At 52.6% G+C, this 27783-nt stretch overlaps 1 protein-coding gene across 1 annotated transcript; it reads right to left on the bottom strand.

Moving 5' to 3' along the window:
* Positions 1–927: 927 nt before the first annotated feature.
* On the bottom strand, positions 928–26158 carry dlg1 (MAGUK family member discs large 1). Its single transcript, XM_029111685.1, is given in 17 exon segments — positions 928–1877; positions 2008–2370; positions 2548–2754; positions 2865–3018; positions 3463–3791; positions 6917–7176; positions 10915–11037; positions 11515–11522; positions 13538–13614; positions 13737–13899; positions 15520–15804; positions 16284–16500; positions 16920–16993; positions 22135–22302; positions 24433–24575; positions 25106–25237; positions 26140–26158. Coding segments are annotated over 17 exon segments (2844 nt in total). The 3' UTR covers positions 928–1755.
* Positions 26159–27783: the final 1625 nt, after the last annotated feature.

Below are 27783 nucleotides of genomic sequence, written 5' to 3'. Positions count from 1 at the left end.
AGGTCCGCCCATCGACCGTCACGCGCCTAGCTATAGACCACCCCCACCAAAGAGCGCACCAATTGAGACCCGGAAAGTTTACAGCGAAAAAAAAGGCCTCCGTCCGAAATTGCTCTCTAGAAGAAGAGAAATTTGATGACGTAGTGCCTCCGGATTACGACACCATCCCATTCCATCATCATCTTGGTCTCTCGATAATCAGCTTGTCCGGTATTATCATAATTTTCCTCATAATCATTCCCGTCATCGTCGATGCCAAGATGCCCAATCGAATGGAGCAAATTCAACGAGACACGGAATAGAGCAGTGAAATTTCCAGAGTGAGGGAAATCGAGATTGCTTCGGTGGACGAGAGAGAAGACAAAAAAATTAGAAACAGGAGAGAATAATACGTCTCGATGCAGCGCCCGTCCTTTCGGTCGCCCGAGCCCGACGGTGAATGGGTCATCGGGTCGCAAGCCTGAACAGAGCGCACTTCTGCTCTATGTACAGAGTCCAATGTACAAATACCGTACACGCTCGTTGACTGGAGTTCGGAGAAGCCGAGGAATCCTTCGATTATTGATACGACGGACACGTTTGCACTTAGCAGACTCATCGGCATCGATGATCATCATTGGGGTACCCATTAGCGTAGGAGAAATTGCTGACGACGATTCTTCGTGAATTATGACCGCGGTGTTTGACATCAGCCCGCGACGAACACTCATCGCCAATTGCACACGAAATTACCTCCGTGTCAACGAGTCGTGGAAAGGCGGCTTCAACTGCTGCTCGCTTGCTACTAGGAATCTGAACGGACGCCGCGACACTTTTTACTTAGTCAGTCAGTTACTGCGAGAACAGTACCTAGATATCATCGGCGGTCCACACCGCCCAATCCTCATCCGTCACTCTATGGCACATGACAACCGGTATGCCAGCCGCTGACGACACAATTGCTACTACTCACTACATAACATCCGATGATCCGAAATTAATAATCAGACCCGGTTCAAGACAATTGTATGACTCCGTCCGAATTCAATTCATTCTCAGGGAAACTCTGAGTTCCGAATTTTGTCCGAGAAAACCTCCGTCGGATCCTCCGGGCCCACTGACTAGTATGCTCCGCAGGGTAGTTGATCTCCCATTCGGATACAACAATGAATTATAAGGATACCGTACTCAGTCACGCACAATTTCGGCCGATATCAGGTGAGGTGCGTGATTCGCACTAGAAATGTTCCCCCGACAGTGCTCCTCGATCGTGATTTATAATACGAGTCAATTTTTACACTAGATTGTTTCCCTCGAGTGGACCTCACTTTTGCAGAGAATAATAATTAGTTAGTGTACAGCTCTCTTGAAGCTCTCGAGGTTTGTTGTTCATGAGAGGGCCTTTCGTTTCCTGATCACGGAAAGTAGCGAAAAACAATGTTCGTTCTATTTTTTTCAATAGCAGGGGGAACTCTCTCCTAATGTATGCATATTTCTTCCGCTCAATTCGCAGTGTTGTTTACAAGATCTATTGGCAGTAGATTTGGCGGGCCTCGAGGATCCCAGACGGGGACCGTATCAAGAGTGAAACATCCCTCATCTAGAATTCGGGATCTTCCACCTGAATTGTCCGTTGTTGCTCTCTTCGTCGTCGAATGTTTTTCCTTTTCGTTATTTCGCGCTTTCGGCGGCTGTGGATGCTGCTACTGGCGATGTCTTTTTCTTAGAGTGACGTCTAAATGACTTGGATGGGAAGGGTGGTGCTCACGGACAGCACTATAGCTTATGCGGAGCGGGGATCCAGGCATTGTTACCCGAGTGGAGCTCTATGAGGATTCTGCACTTCTCGTAGATTTCCTCAGCAGAGTCGCCGGTCACGTTGGCCGTCAGGACATCACCTGTGCGGGGAAAGAGACGGTGTGAAGTGCATCGATATTGGCGTGATGCTCCGAGGGTAAGTTCCTAGAAGAGCGTCGCAGATATTGGAGAAACCGGAAATTGCTCCCGACGGATAGCTCGGGTACTCACTAAATTCCTGTTCAATCTTGAGGGCCCGTTCATATAGCTTCGCTGCCTGCTCTTCGCTTATGCGTCGGTTCATCTCGAGGATGCTCTCGACACTTTTCGGCTTGATGAGAATTGCAATTGGTTCGAGCCCCGCTACCTGCAGCCTTTTGATGGCGTTCGCCGAAACATCTAGGATACAGTGCTTCCGCTGCTGCTCTGCGACTAAACGCACAGCGGCGACTGACGTTCCGTACAAGTTGTCGTTGTATTGTCCCGCCTCAATGAAGTTATGCTGTTGAATTTCCCGCTCCATCTGCTCTCGTGAGGCCACGAAGTGATAATCTCGACCGTTAACTTCATAATCTCGCTGCGGCCGGGTGGTATCTGCGGTGAAGAATGAGCGATCATTCCAACATCGTTCATGGTCCGGGGTAGTGGGGACCAGGGGGTCGCAAGCCTTCAGCGGCTCCGAGTCGCTCGACCACGGGACAATTCCGGGTTACGATGTCGTGCCGATAAATCATTTCCCTTGGCCGAGATAGAGTGCGAAGTTCTACTCACGAGGTACACACGACGCGAAAAGGTTCGGGTATTCGGAGATGAGGTCATCATTTATTCTATCCTTGAGAGGACCCAGGATGACGACAGGCCGGACGTAGTTGACGGGAGTTTCTTCAACAGCTTCGTAACTGAGCACGGTCTCAACTTCACCGCGTTCTCGACAGCCGACCGACGAAGCTTCACTGTCAGATGAAATTGCAGTGGTGTCTGCGAAGGGGAGAAACCGTCAAATTCGACCAAAGGGATCCACGTTCGACACGGGCGCTTTCTCGCAGATCTCACGAGAACCGCCGTGATCGAATCGCATAGATACTCACTGTCCTGGTTGCTGCCATCGTGGCTACCGTCGAAGTCGAGGTCACCGCCATCCCGGCTCTTCATGAAGGGGAACTTGCGGCTGAATGAAAAGTTCTTTTTCTTTCTGTCCAACGTTCCTCCCGACCCTCCGGAGTAGTGACCGAGTCCTCCTCCCTGCAAGGAAATCTGGCGTCAGACGTGCTCGCCCAGAGAGCGAGCATCCGCCTCGGATCCCGGAGCTCCATCGAGCTTGGGGACAGGCCTGCCGAGTCGGCGAAATCCAGCACTTCAACCGTGATCGGTCTGACTTGGCGCGATCGATACTCCGAGCCCGCATCGACATGTAGAAAAAGCTTGCGAAAGCCGCCCTCATACATCACAAGCAGCCTCGATGGAGCCTCCTGCGACGCGAACTGAATTATGCAGACGGGAGCTTATCACACTGGGCGGCCAAATCGAAATCGCAAATCCAGTAGGCTAGAGCGGCGCTGACGGAACGCATTCGGCACCGTGAACCTTCGGCGAGGAGCTTCAACATCCCATCACTGTCAAACTCTCGGCCGTCGTGCGGGAGCAAGACGCGAGAAACTCGGCTGAGAAACTCCGGCTGGAACTCACCTGGAATTTGACTGTCTTGAGACGGGCCCTTTCCCGACGTTCCACTCGACGTTTCGACGGAACGATTCCCACGACGTCCTCGACTCCAGGAGGGAGGACTCTTCGCGCCTGCCACCACTCGTCATCGCTTGCATTCGTCACGTGAAGGATGTCTCCAAAACGAAATGATAGGCCTCTAGATGGAAGTCCACTGTCTCTCTGCGGCTCGTAATCGAAAAGTGCTTTGACGTACAGCGACCTCTTCTGAGAGGTCCTGATGCTCCCTGCGCCCGAATTATTCAGCATCTGCTCTCGTAGCTCGTTAATCTTTGCCTCGAACCGATTGTACTCTGAAAGAGAAAAAAAAAACATTTGAACGCTATTTCTGGCGAATCTCCGCAGTGTATGGTCAGCAGCAGTATATCCCCAAGATTCTGTTCATCGTGATTTTGTTCATTATGATTTTGCGGCATGACATCAGAGCCAACCGCATCCGACGTCAAGGCCCACAAACGCCGATCGGAATTTCTACGGAGCCATCTCATTCATTGGACGCCGCCGAGAAATCATCCGCTTGTCAACCGCAGCCTGCCCGCTCACGTCCCAAGCTGCTGCTGATTAGAATTCTTTGAGATGCAAAAAAAGGATGAATGCAGTTCTCTCGGACGCGAAGAATTTCACGAGGCTTGTCGTTTGATCGCATCGTAGTCGCATTCATCCTCGTTCGCTATGAATAATTGACCACGACGATCGCTGCGGGATCGATACTTGTTGCATGGAGCGGGTTGCGTGAATACCCTTTGCCAGGTGAGCCCGATAAAGTGGACGCTCCCGGGGTTCTCAACAAGGAACGCGCGGCACGTTCCGACGAGGGACGTCTCGGTCGGGGCTAAGTCGACTGAGCCGGCGGACGCTGCGAGTCGGCCGCGATGGAAACACTTCCGAAGTTTCGCAATCGATTCCAATTACCCATCGAGGTATTGGAAGAACACAGCTCGCATGCCGAGAACACAGCGAGTTAACAAATGAGCTCGATTTCTGTGCAATAGAATCCGGAGCACGGGTAATGGAATACATATTCATATCCGATGGCTCACTCGGCCCTCATGATTGGAATGTTCCGTCGAGCGATTCCGGGAAACGGGACGCCCCTCGCCATTCCAAACAAGTGGTCGTGACGATGAACCTCGGGCGGGAGAATCTCTCGCTCTCAGAGTGACATTATCCCCATCCGTTCTCGGCGAGCGAGGATTGAGAGAGATGACCACACCTTCGTCAAACAAGGACCTCATGTCGAAGGTCGATGTTATGGAACCTCCTCGATACATACCCGAGACTCTGGGGCGGACTGTCAGCAATCCGATCAGGCAGGGCGATCAATGATCGAACATGGAAGACAATTCGCATCCCACATGAACTGCTTGTTATGCTAGAACAACCGCTTGCTGAACAAATGTAGTCCTCGTGTGTATAAGAAGGCACTTGTCAAAGAACATTGGTTTTCGATGTCTCCTCGTGGTTAGCGTGGATGGGTCCTCATCACTTGCACAAATTGTCAATTTGTCCTCCACGATTGCTAGAGGCCGATCGACTCGGAAAGATTCCTAGGTAGTCATTCTCGGTAACTGGCGACGATGACCGTACAGCATTCCCACAGCCATTGGAGCCTACCGGCAGGATGGGCACAGGACAGCTCTGGGTGGACCCGTCATCTCACAACAACAAGAGCCCGAACGACGCATTCGACACGCAGGACATCGAGCCCAAGATCTCGATCTAATGTGTTGACCTCACAGAGGGATATCGACTGTGCAGCACGATCACATGGGCAGTCGCTCCAGGAAAATACCGGGATTTTGGCGCTCACTAGCCGGATTCCGGAGGTTCAGAATCCCTCTGAACTCATGGAGGGAGGCCATCTTGTGGGACTCCCTCGCGCTCCTTGGCCGGCCGGCCGGCCGACCCACCGACCAGCCATCCAGTCACCCAGTCAATCAGCACACCCATTCGCGGTCCGGGTGGGCGACTCCGAACCCGAGCAGCACTGGCCCGGGAAAAAAGTCTCGCTCGAATATACAATGCACATACGAGCGTCGTTTATACAGAAGCGTCGTGTGGGTCCGTCTCAGCTCCGCTCTTCGACATAGAGAGAGCTGAACCCGATACCGACTGAAGATGTCCCCTGCGTGAAATATTCGACCCGGGTGAAGTCCTACGGGAAGCTCGGAACCGCTGCGTCGGAGAAGACGGCTCCGTGATCTATGGGGAGTCCGAACCTCTCACTCGGAATCGAAGGGTAGGCACATCGAGACTTTGCGAGCTCGAAGAAGGGCACTGACTGAGCTCCGATCCGCAGATTTCAGAAACTTGCGAGATTGTATCCAACGCTCGACGCGCGATATGTTCGAGATGCGCGTCCCGAACGTCATTGCTCCTCGTAACCCGGACGACCTCAGCGAACGCGTAGGCGTTCATACGGGTCATGCCGCGCGTCTAATTGATTCGCGAAAGTATCTCTTGCAGCGAACTCTGCGACGAAGGGCCGAAATCACCGAAGTAATATCACGCCTCATGAAATTCGTATTACGATCACTAGTTAAGTCGCTGCCGCAGTCAACGAGAAATTTTCCTTCCGGCGCTAGCTGGACGATGCTCAAGCGTGACATTCCGCGCTAATTGCGGAGATAAGGGATGCTGAAGGGAGAGGAGGTATCGAAGAAGGGATTTTCCCATACTCCCAATGTCGCAGCCCGACGTCGGGGGTCCCCGATCGGCATCCAACTTCTCCAGGTCAGAACAATCGTTTCGAGTTACAAAGTATATCCAGGACGCGGGACCGATTTAGATTCCATCGTGACCGCCCTAATGCATTCGCGATCCAGATAGGAGAGGACCCTCCGATCCATCCCCAGGACGAGCGACGCTGAAACTGAACGACCGACACTGAAGCCTAGACGATCAAGAACAACCCGGAAACATCGGTGACTCCAATTGAGAAAGTGAAACAGCGTTCCTAGCTGTTCGGAAAGAAAGGAGATTTCCGAGATTTCCACGTATCCGCGAAATCAGACGAGTGGATAAGGTTGCCCCTAAGGCTCCACTATGCCGCTCGGAGCCTGAGGATCACAGTCTGATCAGAGGTATTTTTGGAAACACCCGCGAATCTAGATCGTCAAATTCGCATCCGAGCATCGCGGCGAGAGTCTTCAAGAGAGGGACGAGCTATGCACCAAGAACGAGGTTCTTGTGCACTTCCCGTGAGACTGCGTCGACCGAGCATGACTTCACGTATTTTCTCACGCATCTCAACAGCATCTCGCACGGAAGGTAGCAGCGTGTCGGAACACGCAACAGTACCGCACGGGATGTGGCATCGGGGTCAACAGGTTGACGGCCGGAGGATGCGTGTATGCATGCTTCGCTTCAAGAATCGCCTGCGGTATGCGATGTCCGGGACATCGGGAATCCTACTCACCGTCAGGTCTGAACTGAACTGTCATGGTCACGGTGTGACCCGCCCCTTTGAGCGCCTGCGCTGCTTGTTCATGAGTTGCTTGTCGAAGGTCGATGTTGTTCACGGCGAGAATCTGATCTCCTCTTCGGAGCTGACCACTCAGATCGGCAGCTCCTCCCGCGAGGATGAATGAGATGAAAATCCCTTCACCGTCTTCTCCACCAACGATGTTGAAGCCGAGTCCACTGGCTCCTTTGCTCAGAACGACTTTCCGAGTTTCTCTGCAATGGAAAATTCTTCGTGAGAAAATTTTATCCATCGATGTATTCGGACCGCGGTTCCTGATACTCTCCCGGTTGCCTCAGCGGAAGAGGATTCGGCACCACAGATGACCTCCGTTGTCCCGAAATGTCCCGTCAGGAATATTATTCCCCTATCCAGACGGATTGGATCGATCGCTAAAGCTCTCCATTCCATCGTTGCGGAGACTTCTGGTTCTGGCTTTATGGTATTCGCGCGTGGGCGCGAATCTCCTCGCTTGATCTCAGGCTATCCCAACTATTCCTCAGGCCTTACGGGCCTGCTCGTGAAGCCTCCGCGTCCCGGCTGAGGTCCCGACCGATGGCACGGCACCCAGAATAGAAGAAAGCTTTTTCGACCAGCCGACCCGTCGAGCGTTCGTCAGCTGTTTCGAGCCGATCTTCTCAATGTAAACAGATCTCGATCGGCCCGAGGATCCCGAAGGCGGTCTACAACAAAGGACGTTGCCGCGCAAAAGAAAACCGACTCGTGAGTCTTCACGTAGTTCCATGGACCGTGAAAGGATTCAGGCAACTGACAAATCTGCAAGATCAGATCTCGTCCCCCTGTACTACATTGGAGTATTTCACGCACATAGTCTTTTTTACCCATCAGAACAAACTCCGAGAAATCGATGGAGGTTCCGAAAATAACTTGGAACGTGAGCTCCCATGCCGTGGAAAGCGAGCTCTCAACCGGGGCTTATTGAGCTGGATTCAGAGCCCACCCCGACCAGCCGTGCTCCGTCCGGGCATCAGAGCTCAGGCTCGAACGGAGAAAGCGGGAGCAGCTGATAAGAAATTGCATAGCATCCTTTGGGATGTCGGAGGCGAAATCCGTCAACACTGCTAATCCGTCTAGAGGTTTTGGGAATACCGCATTGACGTCTTTAGAGACTCCCACCCTGCGACACTCGAGAGCACGCGAGAGAATTTGTCAACGATTGGTGGAACGGACATAAGCCCGGAACAACGTTTTCCTGCAAAGCCTCCAGGGACTGATTCACAATATGATGGCTCCTATCGTGCTGTGACTCCCTAAGCGAGTGTTCTGGCTAAAAATATCTCTCTGTCTGGCGATTCCAGCTTATGGTTATTTGTAGGACGCCATTCTATCGAAATCTCATTCACATTCTTTGTTCGGGTAATGAAGTGCATCAGGGCATCACAGGAGTTCGATTAGGCAGGAATTGGGATTCGCTGAGCAGGCTTCCGACCTGCGTGCTGCGCCGAAACCATCACGGAATCCGTTTCTGTGCTCGCAGTAGATCGGGAGGAAGTCGACGATGAACACAGCAGCAATAAAATTCTCACAAGTCTCGAGAATGAGGCCTGAGGGGTTCTGCGCTCACGAGAGGAGCCGATTCCACCCAGAGCACTCGCGGATGACTTCTCCGTTGAGCGAGCTTACGGAGCAAAACTTACGGACAGGAACCACGCCTCTCCATGAATGATAATATCCGAGTGTTGCTTGGAAGCGAACCGTAGGTCGTCGGCGTCGTCAGGTTCCGATATGAATGAAGGGCCGACACCGTTGTCCGCCATTACCGTGGAGTCAATCACGGAGTAATACAAAAGATTTCTCGATCGGCCATGGCGATTCCTTTCTCGAGAATCTTCCCGTGCCGTCGCGACGGCAGCGTTTATCTTGTAATGCAGCGCATCCTCGATTTCGCACATGTCAACTCGAAACGCTAAGTGCTCTAAATCCAATCTGTGCGGAATAACGGGAACGAGTGGGAAGAATGAGTGCTTCAGATCACACAAACATCAGCTTGACAGACCGTGTAGAGCATAAACGTTCATGCTTGTCTTGTCTTCCGGAGCCCAGAAACTTCTCTGCAATAGACGCTCCTACGTCTGACTCTCACGTCCAAACTCAAGCAACCGTGCCGTAGCGAGTAGCGACCCGAGCCAAAAAATCAAGACGGGTCGCAATCTCTTTCCGCCAATTTGTTCAACAAGCGCCACAAACAGCCGCATCCGGGGAAATTCACCGTTGCCCAGATTTATCGCTACGGTGCTCTTGAATTCATCCATTCTCACTTTCTATCATCTCTTCATAACCAAGCGGACAGACTGCAACCCGATAGGGAACGATGCGGAATTCCGAAAACGCGTCACTCGATCGAACCGACCGCTTCAAGCAGTCAAAACAAATGGATTTCGCCGGATGTCGGGAGTGAATTGAATGGATCGACGCGAGCACGGGGAGAGCGAGGATCGAGCTTGATGATTCCCGTGGTCATTATCACTGTCATCGCCCGCATTTCGATCGAGGCTCGTTTGAAGGATCACCGACTATCGAGCGGAATCGAAGACGCTCGTGTCAAACAAGGCGCCTCATTGAAAAATTAGGCAATGAGGTTCCACTTTCACCTGCCGATCGGCGAATGTTGCAGTCAATCAGATCGAACTCCGCATTGAATAGAGCGAGTTCCCTTCGATTCTCTCGATTGTAGAAAACACATCGAAATTCCAATTTCACCCTGGAAGTGAGTCTCCGGGGAAGCAAACATAGCCTCCTCCACCCCATGGTATTCTGTCGCATCTCCTCCGGTGCGTCCCGAGCACTCGTTTCTTCGTTTCATCCCGCTCTTTTCGAGAGGACGAATCGAGAAGATTTCCCTCCCCGGGAAACTTCTGAATGAGCTGCTCGAGCGGCTCCAAGCCAGGCTTGAACGATCCGTGTAGACAGTAGACACTCGACTGACAAATGATGAATTCCGAGCCAGCGAACAACGCGACACAAGTCCACCGCACGACCCATTCGAGAGCATAGCGTTCGTCTCTAGTAAATTATTGCGACCATTATTATCATTGTCGTTGACTTTGCCATTCACTCAGATTCCGCTCGTCTCTTTTGTGCACTTGTGAAGCGCATCGTTTCAAGCGATGATGACACTGTAAGTGTTGTCGTTGTGTGCGGACGTGTTCGACACTCCAACAAAAAGAGCTTGTTCAAGATTCTGCCATCGGCCTGTATCGACTATAAATAGACGATTGAATACAAAAAGATATACATAAATAAACAGTGATACCGCTCCGCTATCGCTTGGATAACGTATTGGACATCCGAATGAGGTGATTTCTTCCCTCCTCGAACCATGATGAAGCGGAACAGTCCAATAGGTGTCACCACGGTTCGAAAGTATCGAAGAATCATAGAGCGGAAACCTAAATGATCGACATTCCATGAATAGTCGCAGACTGACAATGGATCCGGAGTCAAGTGGAGCTCCACAGCGGAATGTGGGAGAGCAGAGGGATTCGTATAACAAGGCTGATAGCTCTGTTTCCTGAATTTGAACCTCTTTGCGCGAATTGCCGACACAAACTTGGTGGTCAGTCAATGCGGCGTAAAGTTCGTGATCTGCTCAACGGGAGCAGCAGATGCCTGGAGCACGCCGGCAGCCACCAGAGGAATGGGTAGCCTCTGCCTCTTTTCTTTTTGTTTTTTATTTTATCTTCTACTCGTTACTCGACGTCGCTTGATCTTCTTCCTCGGCGGGTTTTCCGCAGCGAGACGCGGGGCTCAGAGGAACTCCGATGAGCAGCCTCAGGACCCTTATTGGGCTCAAGCAGATTGGTCCGGCAATCGCGTATAACAATCACATTGCTGATTCCCTCATCAGAGTACTTTGAATGGAATCGGTAGTCCTTCGGCCGAGCGTCGGCAGATAAAAAAAACTCTCGCTCTCCTGAAACTACCGGCCTCACCTGCCCGTGTTCGAATTCCTCTCACGAGATTTTGAGCGTGATCTCTTCTTGTTGCCATTCATGTCCTCTGTGGCGCTTCTGTTGCGACCCATTTCGTTTCACGTTTTCTCGCGGTCGTCTCCTCTACTTGTCACAAGATAGTCCGGCACCCGAGCGACGCGCTAGGATTTGTCGTCACGGGATTCTCCAGCTTCCCTCAGACTTGTCTCTCTCACTCTGACGGAAACGAGTAGCTGACAAGATATCAGATGATGTTCATCTCAGGAGATTCGGCCGTAGCGGGAAGTTGTGCCGCCCAGCCACCCACTCCGGTTGTCGACGAATCGACGAACGCTCGTTCTCCGACCACGGGTCTTTTTCACGGTGACGTCTATCTACGGTGGCGGCGGCGGCATAAGGGCCAACATGTAGAATGGTAGCGCCAGCTCCGGGAAACTTCCTCTTAGCTTTGCCGTCTAGTCGTTTGCGTAGTTTCACCAGTGAACTAATCCGGCCGGCGTCCCCGGGAAAAAACGGCGAACACCACCAGTAGACGACAGGCACCGCACAAAGCAACGACACTCCCAGTTGCTGGTTCCAGAGCCAGCTAGGCAGGCTCACTGTGGCTGCTGCTACGGTGGTGCTCACGAACGACGACAAGTGTGGCGCTCCGCTCGATACCGAAACCACTCACGAGTCATGTAAACATTATCATCATCATGGAACGAGCCGAACGGTACGCAACAACCATCTACGACGATGGCGACCACCACTACAGCTACCCAGCACACGACCACCAGGGGCCAACAAGATGTGGCGAGAGCATCGTCGAGACCCTGGTCTCCCAGATTTTAATCGTATGCTGATAGCGCACAAAATTAACTCCGAATTCGAATGAGAGTCTGTGGTGATTCGTGAGAAGCCCGATTTAGAGCCCAGCGATCGATGCAGAGGCGATGACAGCTGATGCCGAATGAGGAAAACCAATAGAGGGTACCCGTTCCGGGTAAAGCCCGCCTGTGGATTCCGGAATGTGTTCCGCATTATTCGGGAGATGGACGATATACCGTATTGCCATGGTGACCGGAGCCGTGGAAAGCAACAGTTGACAAACGAATCATTCCTCGTATGCAGCGCCTCTCAGTAATCGTCGAAGCAAGTCTGTAGACGAATTCACTCCACACGTATCCCCTTCAGCGACCACCGGGTGTGGCTTCGCCCAGATCCTCGCTTCCCGTCCGTGGCAGCGGCTATGATTCACGCTCATTCCGCTCTTTTCCATTGAAAATATTCCCTGCGTAGCTGAGCTTCTGCTCCGATTGCTTCAAATCGAGTTTATCGGTAATCAATCGCGCCGCCTTTGGACCCACTCTCGCGAAGAGAGAACGTGACCTGATTATTCAATGTCTCAATAGCTATCTTGCATGGGACTCCCTGAGGGTGGGCCGTCACCACGTTTCTGGGCCACAGGCCCAGAGCCTCAAGGAAGGCAGAAGCTCCCTCAAGGAAGATCATCTCACCGAGGCGTCATACCTGGCTCACTCTACGACGGTAAACCAATGAGGATCCGTGTAGCACTTCCTCACAACTATCTCCCCCTCATAGTATAGCGTTCCGAGGGCTGACAGACCGCGCGCCCGAGAAAGAGCTCGAGAATCGATAATCGTCAGATATACGCCGAACGATCGGAATTTCCTCCACGAAGCTTCGAATCCCCGCATAGGAAGAAGGCACAGCAATTCAGACGCGTCGGCGATCTCGAGCGAGCGCGAACCCGCTCGGGCCTGCTCCGGAATGTTCCGAATATGCAGTCCCTCCCGAACACCGCGATCTGGGTATCCCGAGCCAGGGCTGGATAGGTATGACGACCAGCGCGCGCGTGAAATGACGCGTAAATGACGCGAGTGAAGGGCTGGACCGGATGCATTCCAGTAGCAATACAGAAGCGGGAGAGGCGCGCGTTGCCAGCTTCCATTTCATCCGCGTACAGGTCGACTATCTCGAGCGAGACACGTGCAATGAATGCTCCTTATATGACTATGCGGGCCTTGAAGCCATTGAAAATCTGTTACTCACGATTAATCAGAGTCCGGGACCGGTTACGGACCCGCTGTGCGACGCGGACACTTCGACGATTTTCCTGCATCTAACAGGACGTTCCAATAACGCCGTAAAGCTTCCACGGAACATCAGACACTCTCCCACCGACTCGCCAACAGCACAATGAGCATCGATGGAAGGCTCGCGAGGAGCGAACAGTCTAATTTTGACAGAAATCACATATGCGCACACAAAGTCAGGAAAAGACCGCGCTTTCAGCCGAAAACGAGTGATACTCCGACTATCGCCGACAACGACTACGTCAGACGCACCAGAAACGCGATCGTCTTGAAGCCGGGCACCGATTGTTGGATTGTGGCGCAGCAATCGACAAAACGTCACCGCCGTCAGCATTGAATCGTCAGCCGGATAGCCGGCAGCATGACCAGGGGGAGAATCAAAAAAATTTCCTTCTCGATTGCCCACCTAGAGTCGTCTTCCGGGGGAATTTTCGGAAAGCATCATAATCGCTGGAAGCAGAACGGATAGATAGATATTCAAAGCGGAGAAGCAAAATCGCATCAACTCACACTCGACTATCGACATCGTCGCTGGCTGCTTTGGAGGTAGATGAGATGTTGGTGTCACTCAAATCGTCGATTACGCCGGCGGCAATGTTCGCTGGAATGGGAAGAAAACTTCGCAGAATCGCACGACGCGACGTTTGTATGACGCGGGGGATTCATGATGTCGACGATCATGGTCTCACGTAGAAATTCCACAGTCTTGGGTCCGTCTCTTACCTCTCACATCTTGAGGCACAGGTGGGGGTGGAGGGAGATGATGAGATGTTTTGGCAACCGTGAGCAACACGTGTTCACCAGTGGCTTTTAGCGTGGCCACAGCATCTTCGTGCGATACTGTCTCGAGATTCACTGAGTCCACCGCAATAAGCTTATCGCCCACCTGTAGAATAAGGTAGGAATGAATCGCTTAGAGTCGAAGTCCAGGGAGCCAGAGAGTCGCCGGGGAGCTGCGGCGCATATCTATCCGTACAGAATGTCAATCATGTATGTAAAATAAGTATTTCGTCATCGTAGCCGTGACGTATCCGTCGGGAATATTCCCCGTGATGGTTCGATACAGATGTCACAGAATAGCTTTAGAAACAATGGAACCTTTAAATTATGATGACGCATCCGTCTGAGTAGGGAATCGAACGAAAGCATCATCTTCAAACGCTGTTCATTGTGCCACCAGGAAGAGGTACTTATGACCGATGGCCGAACAGTGGACTTTGGAGATAAGCCACCAACGCAGTTTACAACACAATCCGCCTGGGAACCAAGTTGAGTCTCCTTCCGCACAAATAGAGTCCGAATGCCGACATTGAGCATTTATGATCTATCGACCGGTGATTTTAGGGCGGACTGCAGTATTTAGGGTACGAGATGGTTTTCACGAAAATGTTTGTTTGGTGTTTGAAGAGGCTTCGGGGCATCATCGAAAACAAGAGAGAGAGGACAGCGGGAAAGAAGGAGAGTGAGTGCACTCTATTCGATGAAATACAAAATTAAACCCGATGCTCCCGATGAACATCCCGCAACCTAGCCCTCTATAGGGCAAAAGGACTTGTCATTCGCAGACTCGCTGTACGAGGCAGACAGCGTTACACATTTGTCCTGCGTTGCGAGCCCGACGAAACTCAAGATGTCGAACTGGCGATCAATCAGCTGTCAGCCGCCGCAAGCGTCAACAAACACGCGCAAGCACTGTCTCCCTCTTATCGCGAGGGTTCTTCCAGGCTCGGTCGCGCATAGCGGTTTGCCGCTACTCTCGGAATTTTCGATCACTAGGCGATAGAATTCCCGAAGTCTATAAAGCGAGCGACTTCAATCGCTTCGTAGGAGAGAGGGATTTGAGATCGTCCCGCGGTGTATCATCTCTCGCTGACGGTGTGCGGGGGAGCGTCCGCGTCGATCTCCGACTCGAACGTACCCCCAGCGATAACAACCCGTAACGAACGCCGAACAAACGCTCGTATTTCGTTCTCCTCGGGCAACTAAGGAGCTCGTATACCTTCGCCACCAGGGAGGAGGTAACAGCGGCAGTCAAGGAGCCTGCGAGCAGCAGACAGGAGTTCGCAGAGTTATTTAAAGGCGCGTCATCATCATCATCGCTGGCGGTGAAAGCAACGATCCGTAACCGAGTTGGAGATATCACTGTTCTCCGGGAAGTCGAGCCTGTTCGCCTTTTGCCGACTCCTTGCAAGCGCCGTGCCCGCTTCCAACTCGGAGTCGTTCCCGTTCGTTCCCATCTTTTTCGGGAAACTTTTCCCAATCATTCGATGAAAATGCTGGGAGACCCGAATCGGAGGAGAATATTCCGCGACTCCGAGGTTGCTCTCCGGAATGGATGTGGAACTTCTCCCTCGCGCTCGCCGCGACTTGTGTCGGACGTGTTAAGTCACTGGCACGGAGAGAAACAAGGTCTCATCTACGCTTGGAATAGCTACCGAAGGAAACCCGACGACCGACTCGACGCGAAGTGCCACGGCAACAGCTGGAAGACTCCTCTACGACTCACCTGTAATCTCCTGTCGTGGTACGCTGCCCCGTTCTCACTGATCTTAGTGACATATATGCCGTTGTCTCCCGAGATATGCTGGTTGCCTATTCCCCCGGCGATACTGAAGCCGAGGCCTCGGGTTCCCTTCTGCAACTCGATTTCAACTACTCCGGGCGGCTCTTTGGTCGCTCGCTTGACCAGCAGGTGGACTGAGTTACCGGCTCTTTTCAGCGCGTCGACGGCGATCCTATGAGGTACATCTACAAAGTCGACGTCGTTCACTCTGAGAATGATGTCGTTCACCTGGCGGAGGAGAAAACGTTCCGTTATTTCCTCCTGAGATAGTCGGATGCCTGATCAGATATGCAGTCTCTGGTTGAGCCATCGCGACTTCGGCATCTCATTATTCTCGCTCATTGCCACCCTGAGGAGAGGAAAAATTTCCGATGTCCGTCGATTCCGATAAGCTCCGGGGGTTCCTGGGGCCCGAGCAGAGTTGTATCCAGGGGGGAAGGGAGGGGGGGGGCGAGGGGCCATTTCCACCTCCCCCCAAATTTGCCTTCGTAATGCATGAGTACAGAGTGCCTCATCATTCAGGAACCCTGGCCCCCCGGAAACCTACTCTGCCCCCCCCCCAAAAAAACCTACAAACGCTACTGCGTCCGACTCGACATTTTCCCAGAGGAGGAGAGGGATCGAGCTCCCCCTCCCTTCTCTGGAATTCCACACCGGTCTAAGGAACACCTCCCGTCCCGGAAGCCGCGTCAAAAATTCTAACTGACCTGTAGTCTTCCATCGGCTGCAGCTGCTCCTCCGACAATGATCTTGGTAATGTAAATCGATGGATCGTCGCCCACGTGAGGATTGTCAGTACCTCCCGCGATGCTGAACCCTAGACCAGCACTTCCTCGTTCCAGAGTTATCTCTTCAAACTCCCAGTCCACTGGTACCTCGGCTCCCGATACGTTCTGTAAGATTGCTTCGTGATTGGCCAGGTACCTCAGTCGGTACGAAAATATGCTCTCGAGATTATGTAGATGGGCGAAGACCGATAAAACCCATTCCTGGTGGAGCACCGGATCGGACTTCACGTCTTTCCTGGCCCTGCTTGATCGAGCGGGATCATGATCAGGGCCGAAAGGCCCAGAGTGCCCCTTCTATTGAAGCCGTGTGCACGCAATTCCTCACTCCGGGTTTGTGCTATGCTTGTGCTCGGGAAGAGCAGCTGCACCAAACGATCTCGGCAGATTCGCTCCTTCGCCGGGTTCCCAAAAGCACAATAACCAAGCGTATCTGTTTTTTCTCTCTCTTGAATTACCCGCATTATCGACCGAGTCCCGAAATCGAGCGCACTGACTGAGATGACTATGATGGAGCGCGGAGCCCAGGAATTCATTAGAGTGCGGGCGAACAAAAGCCTACTTACCCCGTATCGCTGAGATGCTTCGTCGAGATCTCCATCTCCGTTGCCGAGGATACTCGGGCTCTGGGCCTGGATGTGGAAAGGAAGGAACAGCCGTCAATCCTAACTAATCTCAGCCGGTGGATTCTACTTGTGGAAAATTAGCGTGATAGAGTGCCATTCCAATTCGAAAAGTGAACAAATGAGATCGAATGTCTTCGACTGTAGATTTGTGCACGAATCCAATTAGATGCCCCACTGAGAACGCAAGATACGAGATGTTCCGAAGTTCGATACTCGATCAGCGCTGAGTGCCGTAGCTTCGAATTCGCGTTCGACTCAGTCAGAAAGCTGATGGAACGCGATAGCTATGGAGAACGAATCCCCACGTGGTCTTCGGACACGGTGCGATATAATCTCCCGAACGTTTCCGGGGACATCCGATCGAGGCCTCCGAGAATTTCTCACGTCTTTCACCGAGCTCCGAACGAATTTTTTTCCGCGCGGAAATCCCGAAGGATCCTCCCGCATCTCGCCCGGAGCTCCAGCGGCTGTTGATCCCGAATCGAGAGAGCTCCACTTTTGTGAAGCCCCGAGACGCTTGGCTTTGTCGTAATTTTAACTTGAGCTCCAGAAATAAATGCACGGGATAAAAAAAGGTTCGAGAAAGTCCCTAATCGTGTGAAAGCGGAGTTCTAGCCTTGAAATCGCTAATTCGCGTCTAGCCGAGCGAAATATGCAGTGGCCTGAGGCGCTCGGCTTCCTTGGAGACTCTTTATCGGGAACGGTCCCGTGCTGCTGCTGTCGCTGCAGATACGCGACGTCGCCCGGCGGCTCGTCCGCCTCCCCGAGACACCCAGGCAAGTCCCAGGTCAGCGGAACGCTGTGGAGGGAAGCGGGAAAAACTGCTTCATTCGCTGCTTCTCCACCTTATGCCTTTATGGTTCCCAATGGGCGAAGCGCGAATAACGCGGTGTTCGCCACCTCCCACCGCTGCTGCTCTGAGTCGCTCCGCTCGATCCGGAGCTCGGCTCTGTGCAACAGCGGATAAGGGAGCAGCATCGAGCGAGAGTGTTGCTCTCTGTGGCCGACAACAAACAACACTTGTAAATCCACCCACTCCAGCAGCTTTTTGTCATCCGCAAAAGTGGTTGTTGGTCACGAACCCAGTGTTTAGGGCACGCTGTCTGTAGGCAACGAGTCAAGGGCTCAGATCGCGCAGGAATATTTAAGACGCGGCACGAGTGGAAGAAGAAGAGGGCGCAAACATCTGCGTATAGACCGCACATACACCCGAGTGCAACTTCAAACGACTTCCCCGCAGAGACTATCCCGGAGGGGAGCCACGGGACGAGGATCCATCCGTTGAGTTTCTAACGAGGAGAGGGTAGAAAGCGTCAGTGAATGGTGGTTGGTTCGGTGGATACGAGCGATTGAGTGAGCGAGTGGGGGAAGATAGAGTTCACAGTCAGGCAAGTGTCGCTGGATTCGTGAAGCAGGAGCTCACAGGAATAATAAGAGGATGCTGTTCTATTTCGGAGTCGGTTCCGGCGCAGAGAGAAGATTACTCAGACGGCAAGCAGGCTACCGACATGGTTCCTGCTCGTGCGAGTCGCACAAAGTTCATCTCCGCGGGACGCGGTCGTTGGAATGCCGCGACACGAGCACCGCTCACACCGATCATAACATTGCTCACAAGAGCGAGATATGCGACTACCTACGTCAAATGCGACATCCAGATATTCGACCAAGGGCACGGCTCTGTCGGAATGCAGTATCTACGTGCTCGCCACAGGAACGATTGTTTCCCAGATCGCCTAGAGCGAGTCATCTTCCGTGCTTTTCCATTTCTCTCATATTCCCGTTCCTCCTCGACCTCAGTGCTCACGTCGCTTCACTAGCATATACGTACATACATACACAGTCCTGGCCGTCAGGATATCGTGTAATTCGATCATAGGCTTGCACCCACGATTCGTATAGGTGGAAAAGATTCGCCGAGCGGCCACGCGGCCGAGAGGAAAGTGCGTGCGTCATCTATGATTCGCTCGTGCTTCGGTGCCATGGATCTTTTTTATAGCGTACCTGATCGAATAGTTCTAATTTCTTTACCAATAGAACCGAGTCCAGCGGAACTCCGTGTCTTCGGTAGCTGCCCTGTAGTACGAGCTTGTATGAAGATCATATCACACCTTTCCCCGATTCTCGGCATAATATACCGGTGACGTCCACTGCGTCTCTCTTAACGAGGGACACCATCGGACGACGGAAAGGGGGCACATAATCAATCCCTTGCACATAGAGGCTCGACAGCGACAGAGATCTACGAGTTCCCCCTCCAGACGCTCCACAGCGTGGAGAAGGTCCGTAGAATGCCAAGGAAGATGAGGAGGTATGATCTGTGAGGTAATTCTTGGTCTCGATCGCCGATAGGACGGAGGAGATCTGTAGGTCGTACCAATAATATCAGATGATAAATGAACTGTTGCATCCCTGGCATGAAGACATAAAAACCCCCACGCCTCGTCTATCTCGATTCCGCAGATCTTCAAGAGAATCCCGAATGATCAAGCGAAGAGCTTGATCAGATCTCCGTGAGACGAGGGACGATAGTTTACTCCGTGTGCGGAAGTTCTCGCTTGTCCCACAAACTCCCAACCGGCCTTAAAACGTCTCCTGCCGCATGGTATTGAGCGACGAGGATAGGTTCGAGGCCCCTCGACCTACTCGATTTCCTGTCCTGCCCTTTTAAACAATCAATAGGCCTCTGGATGAGGGGAAATCAACATTTGGAACTCGGGTCGGATCGGAACTATTCCCCTTAAAAATGGTCAAATACATATTACCCGGCGCGACCTTCTGACAGTCCCGCTCCGCGATAGAACCACTGCCTCCGCCGGAGTTACTGGAACAGTGAGCACGGACTCCTCAGCACCCATCGCATGCTTGGCGTATCAATAGCATGGAGAAGCGGGCAACACAGGCGACAACGACGACGACGACGGAATGGACAACAACACCACCATCGGAACCGACGACGATTCCCACAACTTTGACGATGACGACGACATCCGTATAAACACTCTGTTTCACATGTTTTCAGCGAAAAAATCACGGAACCCGGGCGTCGATGCGATCGGGCCGGTGGGTTTTCAGCTGCGCATGTTCATCGAGTAAATTGTGGATGCTACTCCGAAAAGCGGTGAGGAGCGAGCACACACACGGTCTTGCATGGGCAACTGTGCACCGTGCCACCGTGCTAAATCGGGCGCATGTGACTCGTTGGTGGGCATTAGCACCAGGGCCACGGCACGCCCCCGCAAGAGAGGGTCCTCTGGAGGAGAGGCCGGGAACTCATTGAGCGCCGAGATAGCAAACGGATCCGAGCGCGCCAGACGCAACGTGTGAACTGTGAACATGATGTGTGTCGTAGGCGGAAGAATCGAGTTCCTCATGGGAGCGCATGCTGGATGCGCTTCAACCTTTCTGAGGAAATTCCGAAACCGCGGAAGCGACGTTGACGGTATCCCTCCGGTATATCTCCCCCCAATGGGTGTACAAATGTCCAAAGAGTTCGACGAATAACTTCTACCTCGTCGAAGGAGAGTCGTTCCGAGATCGGGATTTCCCATTGATTGGCGGAGGACTGCGGCATTAAGGAGGGCAGCTTATTACACTGGTGGAATAAATAAGCTGCGCCGTCACATTCCTCCTCTCGGTTGAATATTCCGTACTCGGAGGAGAAAGTTCCGAGCCGGGAGCAGAGCATTCGCTTCCCCTACGTCAAGTTCTCACTCCATTGATATCTCACATCCAGAGTCGTCCAACTATTTTGCGCGATCGGAAGCCCCCCGGACGAGCTAAGGTATGCGAGAGACTCTGCCTTTCGGATCCGCGGTCGGAGCGCGGTCTGCCCCGCCGTGATGGTCGCACGTGGGAGTAAGAAGACCGTAACGATCCGGTGTATCTGAAATCTGAAGTGATATCCGAGACGAATCAGCCGAATCGTCGCAGCGGAATCGAGCGTCTCACGGCAGCCGCTCCTCCCAGGAACGAGCTTCCCCCCAAGGGAGACCGTCGACAACGCTTCCTCTCGATGGGACGATGTCGATATTTTTAGGATACCACCGAACCTTCGACTGTCATATGTCGCTGAGTGCTTGCTAATTTTAGAGAATCACCGAGCTTTCCAGCTGAACGCAAGCAGAAGTCTTCTTCCGACGTCCGTCGCGTCGAATTCCTTCGACTATGACAAATTCTCCCACGTGAATCGATTAGAATTTCGGAAGGCTCAAGTCGACCGATCGAATTCCGTACTGCGAGCAGCACGTCCGCCTTTCGAAGCTACGTACCTACGAGACGGTATCGTAGGAATCACTTTCGAAGAACGCGGGAATCGGGAGAAGCAAGGAACGAAATTATTTGCACCATGAATATGGCACGTTCCAGCAGTAGCCGACCGACCGATCGAAATCGGCTTCTCCATCCCGCAGATCAAAGTAATCAGATTCTGGACCGCGGCGTAGTCTGACGTATCACGTCGACCCTACGCATCGTCCGGCCTTAGTTGACCAGCTCGGCATTTATTCCTTGGCGTGCAGCTATTTAATTATTCGGCTCGTCATAGCTTACACGGTATTAATAGCCGTAGGAAGCTGACATCCACTACCATAACTCAATTACTCGGCTTGTCCAGCAAAACGGTAGCATGAGGCATATTGCACACCGTAAGGCAGACCTCCGCCGTTTTTCATATATATGATCCTCGCTCTTACGTCGCGCCGGATTCTTTCCGATTCAGGATATCAGACATCGGATCGGTTCCGAGTACCCCAACGCAGACCCGTATCGGAAGTCGGAGTCGAGGCGATGTAAAGAAGAAATGATATCTAACGAGCCCCCTTCAGGGCTTACGTCTGACGTATGCCAGAGTCTTCCTGAAGATCTACGTTTGCTCCGGGACCATGCGCCGCAAGAGCTGTGATCGGTCAGAATTTTAATGTCCGGACGGGTTGATATCGAATAATTTCAGGGACAGGCGGAGGCTCTGAATAGGTCGTCAACTCCCTCCGATGATTAATTATCAGGCCCCGTCCCGATGCTTCGAAGCCTATGTATACTCCCCATCGACTTCGAGAGTTTTCCACAAGGAAATCAAGCTGCCCGGATGGGGCCGCCGAGGTGGATGAGAACTATGGGAATGAGTTAGTGCGGAGGACGCCGCTCCTTACCTTGTCTGGCGACTCGGCGTTGAGGATGTGATTCGCTGAATGGTACAGCCTCGCGAGAGTTGCATTGCGCGACGGAGGCAATGAATGATCCAATGGTATCAGGAGGTCTCCGCCGGCGACTTCGCCCAAATCGTCATCGTCCAGACAAGCGCCGTAGTATTCTTTCTTCTGAAAATTCGAGACCATGATGCTGAATCCGTTCGAGGTCGCATTCGCCGTTCTATTCTGTTAGGGGTTACAAAGGGGAGTCGCGATGGATTCCATGAAACTCTTCCTCATGGCATCCGCAACTTCACTCCGAACTTACTTCCGCGCTCCATTTTTGGCCTCGATAATTTCCGAGACTGACTGCTCTATTGCTGATCGAGCTTTTGGAGCGGCCGAAAGTTCCGAATAATAACAATCGGGGACCAGAGGAGGCGGATCTCGGCGGTCATACAGATCAGTTCGGGAATGCATCGAGAACTCATTCAGAGAAGTCGAAAACACGAAATGTGAGTGAAGGCCCGTGTCCGGTGCTTTGTCGGATAATGACAACTAGATCCAACTCTCTCTCATTTTCTGAGAATTCAGCATCGGGTACAGGCCATATCAACTTGATTGAATGCCGCAGAGCTAGCGATTGGATCATCTGATTTTCCTCGGAAAGATCGAGCAGATCTCAACACGCGGCGGTGTGCTGTCAGGCCTGCTCGGAGCGAACCCCGAGCCACGATCGGATGTCCCTGACAAACAAGAGGAGGCACTTATTCCGCCTGACCTGGCTCGTCACACTCGAAAATGTTCGATAGGATCTAGGCGACGGAAGCTTTTCAAAGGATCCTCTATGTGTCTCTTGTTGATCGCAGAGAGTTCATGCTCGCTAGGATTCCTACGGAATTCAAGACACTCCCGGCAAAAGCCCGCGTGCTCTTCTAAGCAGTCATTTGGAATCTGTTTTCAGGAGCCGCTTTCCACTCAGATTAGTTCTCTTCGAGGTAGCAGCGTCCACCGACCTTGGAATAATTTCCGCCATTTCCCGCCAAAACTGAATTGAAGCGGCAACGAGGCTCACTGTTTCCTCCATCGTCCGATGAGCTCCGAGGAAAAATTCCCCGAATGCCGTGTTGTTCACATTCCACGGCTACTCCGATCACATTCTTTCATAGAAAGTAACTCCGAGGCCTCGGCCATACATCAATGATCTGTGAGCTGTAACCCCGATGACATAACTCCGATCAATCATCGCACTTCGGCTGAGGCACCAACTAGCCAGTCAGTCGCTGTCAGTGAGACCGCTCGTGGAAAGGCGCAATCTTTCTAACATGCACCAGCGATAATCACGAGATGAATCAATGGCATTCCTCCAACACGGTAGCTATCCATGAAATAATGGTACTGAGCAGGTTAGGTTATCGGTGACGATGGTGCAGCGAGCTCGTACGCTCGAACGAGGGCCGAGTCGCTTGTCACATACCGTGGCGCAGAACTCACTTTCTGATTTCTAGAGAAGGCAATCCCGCAACAACCTGCGGAGTCTTGTGCATCACGTCGTAGGTTCTCGCTCTGGGCCAACTCGGCTCTCCGTTGGCGGCTGAGCATGAATACGCTGGCGTAAGAGCGCTGACCGCGCATGATTGAAACCCAATCTAACATCTTGATACGTTTCGGTGTGCGCTTCCACCTCGAATGTAATGTACACAGACGCTTCTGCGCGTCACTTGGATAATCACAGTTCGATGAATGTACTCGCTATATATTCACTTTCACATATTGTCTTGGGTAGTGGCGGCGCGACGGGCAGGCTCAACAATGCTTTGGTGCCTTGAAGCCGAAAAGAGAGGGAGAGCAGTCATATTAGTGAAGAGATGCGCCGCTACTCAGCTCAGTCAGTCAGTCAGACTCTCCGGGGTTTCTAGAGAGTCGGAGAAAGAGCACTGTCGCTAGAAACCCTCCCCCTCCAGCTGCTTCCGGCAGACGACAGAGCACGATGTCATCGATGTACCTTCTTGCTCAAGTCATACTTCTGATGAAACGGACTCATTTTTCGGGGAATGAGAACCGACGTTCCGCTGATCGTGACCCAGACCGCTTCGCGCGACACGACGGCGTTTAGTGCATACTACCCGTACAGCCCGTGGGCAAAGGAGGTCTCAATCGGAGACTCCCTAGTCTAGTGAAGGCGTCCGACACCGAAGCGAATCAGCTCCCTGGATTTTTCTTCACGTGCATCACTCCTCACCACCCGACTTCGATACCCCGTAATCCCTCAACGGAAAATGTAGGAAAGGAAGGAATTTACATCACTGAAGCGCTCACCTTGAACTCGGATCCGATGAGTGCTGTAGGGTAGAGGAGGTCATTGCTTTCCCATCGATGGGCGACCTCCAACGTTTCGCGGGTTTTCTGCTGCGAACTCTTCCCTTCGTCTAGTAGAGTAGTTTCGTAGTACTCCTGTATGTCTGTGGAGAGCAGTCGATTACTCAAAGGATCTTGCTGATAACGATGTAAGTCCGCAACTGGGTCGTGAGTTCTCATACAGCGCTCTCGAGCCAGGCGTTGGGTTCTGAACCCCGCTTGCCGGGACGTGATACGCCACATCATTGAACTACTCCAGGACAGGACCAGAAACCCAGCCCCCGAGCCATACACAGCTTGCTCCCAAGCAGCTCGGCAGTTGGGTGGGTTCAGAGGAGCAGGCGAGGAGAGCCGATAATTTTCGATCGATTCCCACCTGTTACCCGCTCGCAGGACGCGACAGCCACGGAAACAACATCTACATACGTTCGAAACTACGGCTAGCTCGTCGCGTCTCGAACGACGCGAAACTTGGTCAGGAAGGAAGCTCGAATTTCAACCGGAGAGTGGTCACAGGCAACTCAGAGCCAATACCGAAACCTTCTGACCAGATCTTGGGACCGTCCCCGAAATTCGTTCCGATCGCCCGGCAGAAATTCAAACTCTCGCTCCGGATCCTATTCAAAGGGCTCACCTAGCAATGCCTGGAACAGCTTGGATTTGAAGATTCTGATGACTCGCTCGATTGCCTGGCGAAGTTGGCGATCTTGTGGTCGCGTCAGTTTGGCGTGATAGTCTTCCAACAACTCCAGGGCGCGATGAGCTTCTGCAATGAGCGCATTCGAATTGTCATTCTCGTTCAAGGCGAGTCTTCGTCTACCTCTTCGCCACCCCCGTGAATCTGCACCTCTATCCACGTCTTTCCTATTACTCATTCTATCGCGTCGGCTTCTTCCCGGTGTAAGAACTGCGTTCCCCGATCTTTCTCCCGCGAGATTCCTTCTCGACCTAGAGCGAAGGATCTACATATGTACCCTCAGTCGGATGTGAATAGCAAATCTCTACGATTTCGACTGTATCTCGCGTCTCGCATCCACGGACGCGGCTAGGTATTCGATAACGAGCCAAGTTTCGGCACGTCACGGAAAGTTCCTCGTCGACAGATGGGATATCTTATTTTTTATCTCAGAGATTCGGTCGTGCGACTGCGACCTCCGGCTCACACGCGTCGGGCTGATTCAGAGCTCCGCGCCAAATGACCACAGCAATTAGGAACACAGCAGCTATAAACATCTCCGCGGGCTCGGTAGCTGCTCCATAACTCGGTGTACTTGGTCTTGCTGACCGGAACCACCCGATGTGGGAGATATAAGTGAGCACTCGCGACCAATCTGGAACTTCCAGCTTACCGGTCTCTCCAGTGAGATCTCGGTGCTGCTCTGGTCTCTGGAAATTCTCTAGCAGCCTGGAAGGCTTGCGACGTTGTGAGTGGCTATTTTCTGATACAGCAAATGATAGCCGACCTCGTAGGATTTCAAGCATGCGAGCCCACTATGCCTAATGATCCTTCTGCCTCTTCACGGTTTTTCTGCCAAGCGAGCGCGAGACGCAGATGTTCGCTTGATGATCCATGATCAAGCCGAATCGCCCAAATCCGCATTCGGTCGTCTTGAGCTAATATTTTTGACGACAAGCTCTCTGTCATCCAAGATGACGGGCGGGACTCACCTTGCTTATGGTAAGGCATGTTCCAGGCTGATAGACTCTACGAGGAGACTAATTGATTTTGTGGACGAACAACAGGAGGTTCCAGTTGTCGACACTCCGATGTTCAATGTTGAGAACAATCTTACTGAATTCGGGCTGCGTAAGGGACTTCATGAAGCTCAGCGCACGTTTTCACGAGAGCTTCTCTAATCTGCTCAAAACCTCACCGAATAGATCGCTGTTCCGTCAAGTTGTGACTCGACAGCGGCTTCTGCCGTGTCGTGCATAGCGTTTCGCCTGGAATCGAACGTGGAGAGAATTAGGGAAAGCAGACACTAGATATTGAGTCGTCCGGAAGACTGCAGACAACCGCATTACGACCAGTGCTCTTCGACGGATAGATTCCGACGGACAGCACAGCCCTTCTGGAACAATCCTTGATTAGAGAAGGCGAAGGATTCATTCCGAGGCCCTAACTCACAGGGAATCGAGGAACGTATCAGCAACAAGGTTCTATTCCCCTGCTTGCACTGAGCGCGCGGCTCAGCCATTAGCTTCCTTTAGGGCTAGCTGTTCAAGTCGGGAGCTTAGCGAGCTTTTCTCCCAATTTTCGCAGGGAGTTTCCCCGGAACGAGGAGATGGAAGTTGCTGTTGGCCTCTGGGAAGCAATCTCTGCCTCGAGGCCAAGGATGTGGATAGCGTTGCGCTCCGAAAGTTTCCACTCTCCCACCGAAGCCGACAAAACAAACAATATGATTGCGCTACGAGCTCATACCCCTGCGAGCCCATGTTGCACCGGTGTTGTTCTCCCGAGTACCAGGTGATGTTCGATCGCTGTTCTCGAGCTTTACGGCTCCGGAGACAAGAAGTTCATAGGACAAAGCACTGCACTCTTGTCGGGAGGGCAACAACTCCCGACAGGCCCTTGAATCGGTTGCTTCGTCGGCTTCTTGTTTCGTCACGACACGTTTGAGACAACGGAGAAGCGATTTCCACAACACTCACCCGATTCCAGAGCGAGCGGACGCGGGGTCGGAGTTCCGCGAGGTCGGAGTCCCGCCACTAAGTCCCTGCACGATATGGGACTTTTTCGTTTGGCAGGTTCCTCATCGGGAGTCACTTCCACGCAAGCAGGGCATCAGAAAACTGGCGGCGGTTGGCCCACCGACTAGACACGGGCAGGCTGGCCCTTATTTGGCAAGTCAGATCAGACGCTGCCGTCGACGTTTAGATCCGATCCTATTGTCATCGCAACAGGCGTCACTTGCTCTCCTTCCTCTCCGATTGATTGGCCGATCGGCCAACTGCGAGCGGGCGCCGTCCAGGAATCCTGACAGGCGTGGATGAACTCAACGTCGACCCGGGACCAGCGCGTTGGAAATGCCCGCCCGCAGAGGGCGAATGTAACTGACAGAAAGTGGGCAATTTGGCCTGAGCCGCCCGCACACGGATCGCACCACGTGGCTCACCTCCATACATCTCCCGGCCAAATCCTAATGAACTGCTGTATAATTCAATATCAACTCAGCCGTCCTCACATGAGAGGGAAACTTTCCACGGAATGATGGCCATTCCGCTGCTTGCCTGCTGCCGCTCCCGCTTAAGGAACATCGGGAACTCTCTCGTTCGGCCCCGACTGGGAACCAAGAACTTGGGCTCCGTAAG

The sequence above is a fragment of the Galendromus occidentalis genome, unplaced genomic scaffold (assembly GCF_000255335.2).
Source record: "Galendromus occidentalis unplaced genomic scaffold, Mocc_1.1 scf7180000077460, whole genome shotgun sequence".
Taxonomy (NCBI): domain Eukaryota; kingdom Metazoa; phylum Arthropoda; class Arachnida; order Mesostigmata; family Phytoseiidae; genus Galendromus; species Galendromus occidentalis.
Note: the sequence above shows the minus strand (reverse complement) of the source record. Positions and strands in the feature narration are given on the sequence as shown.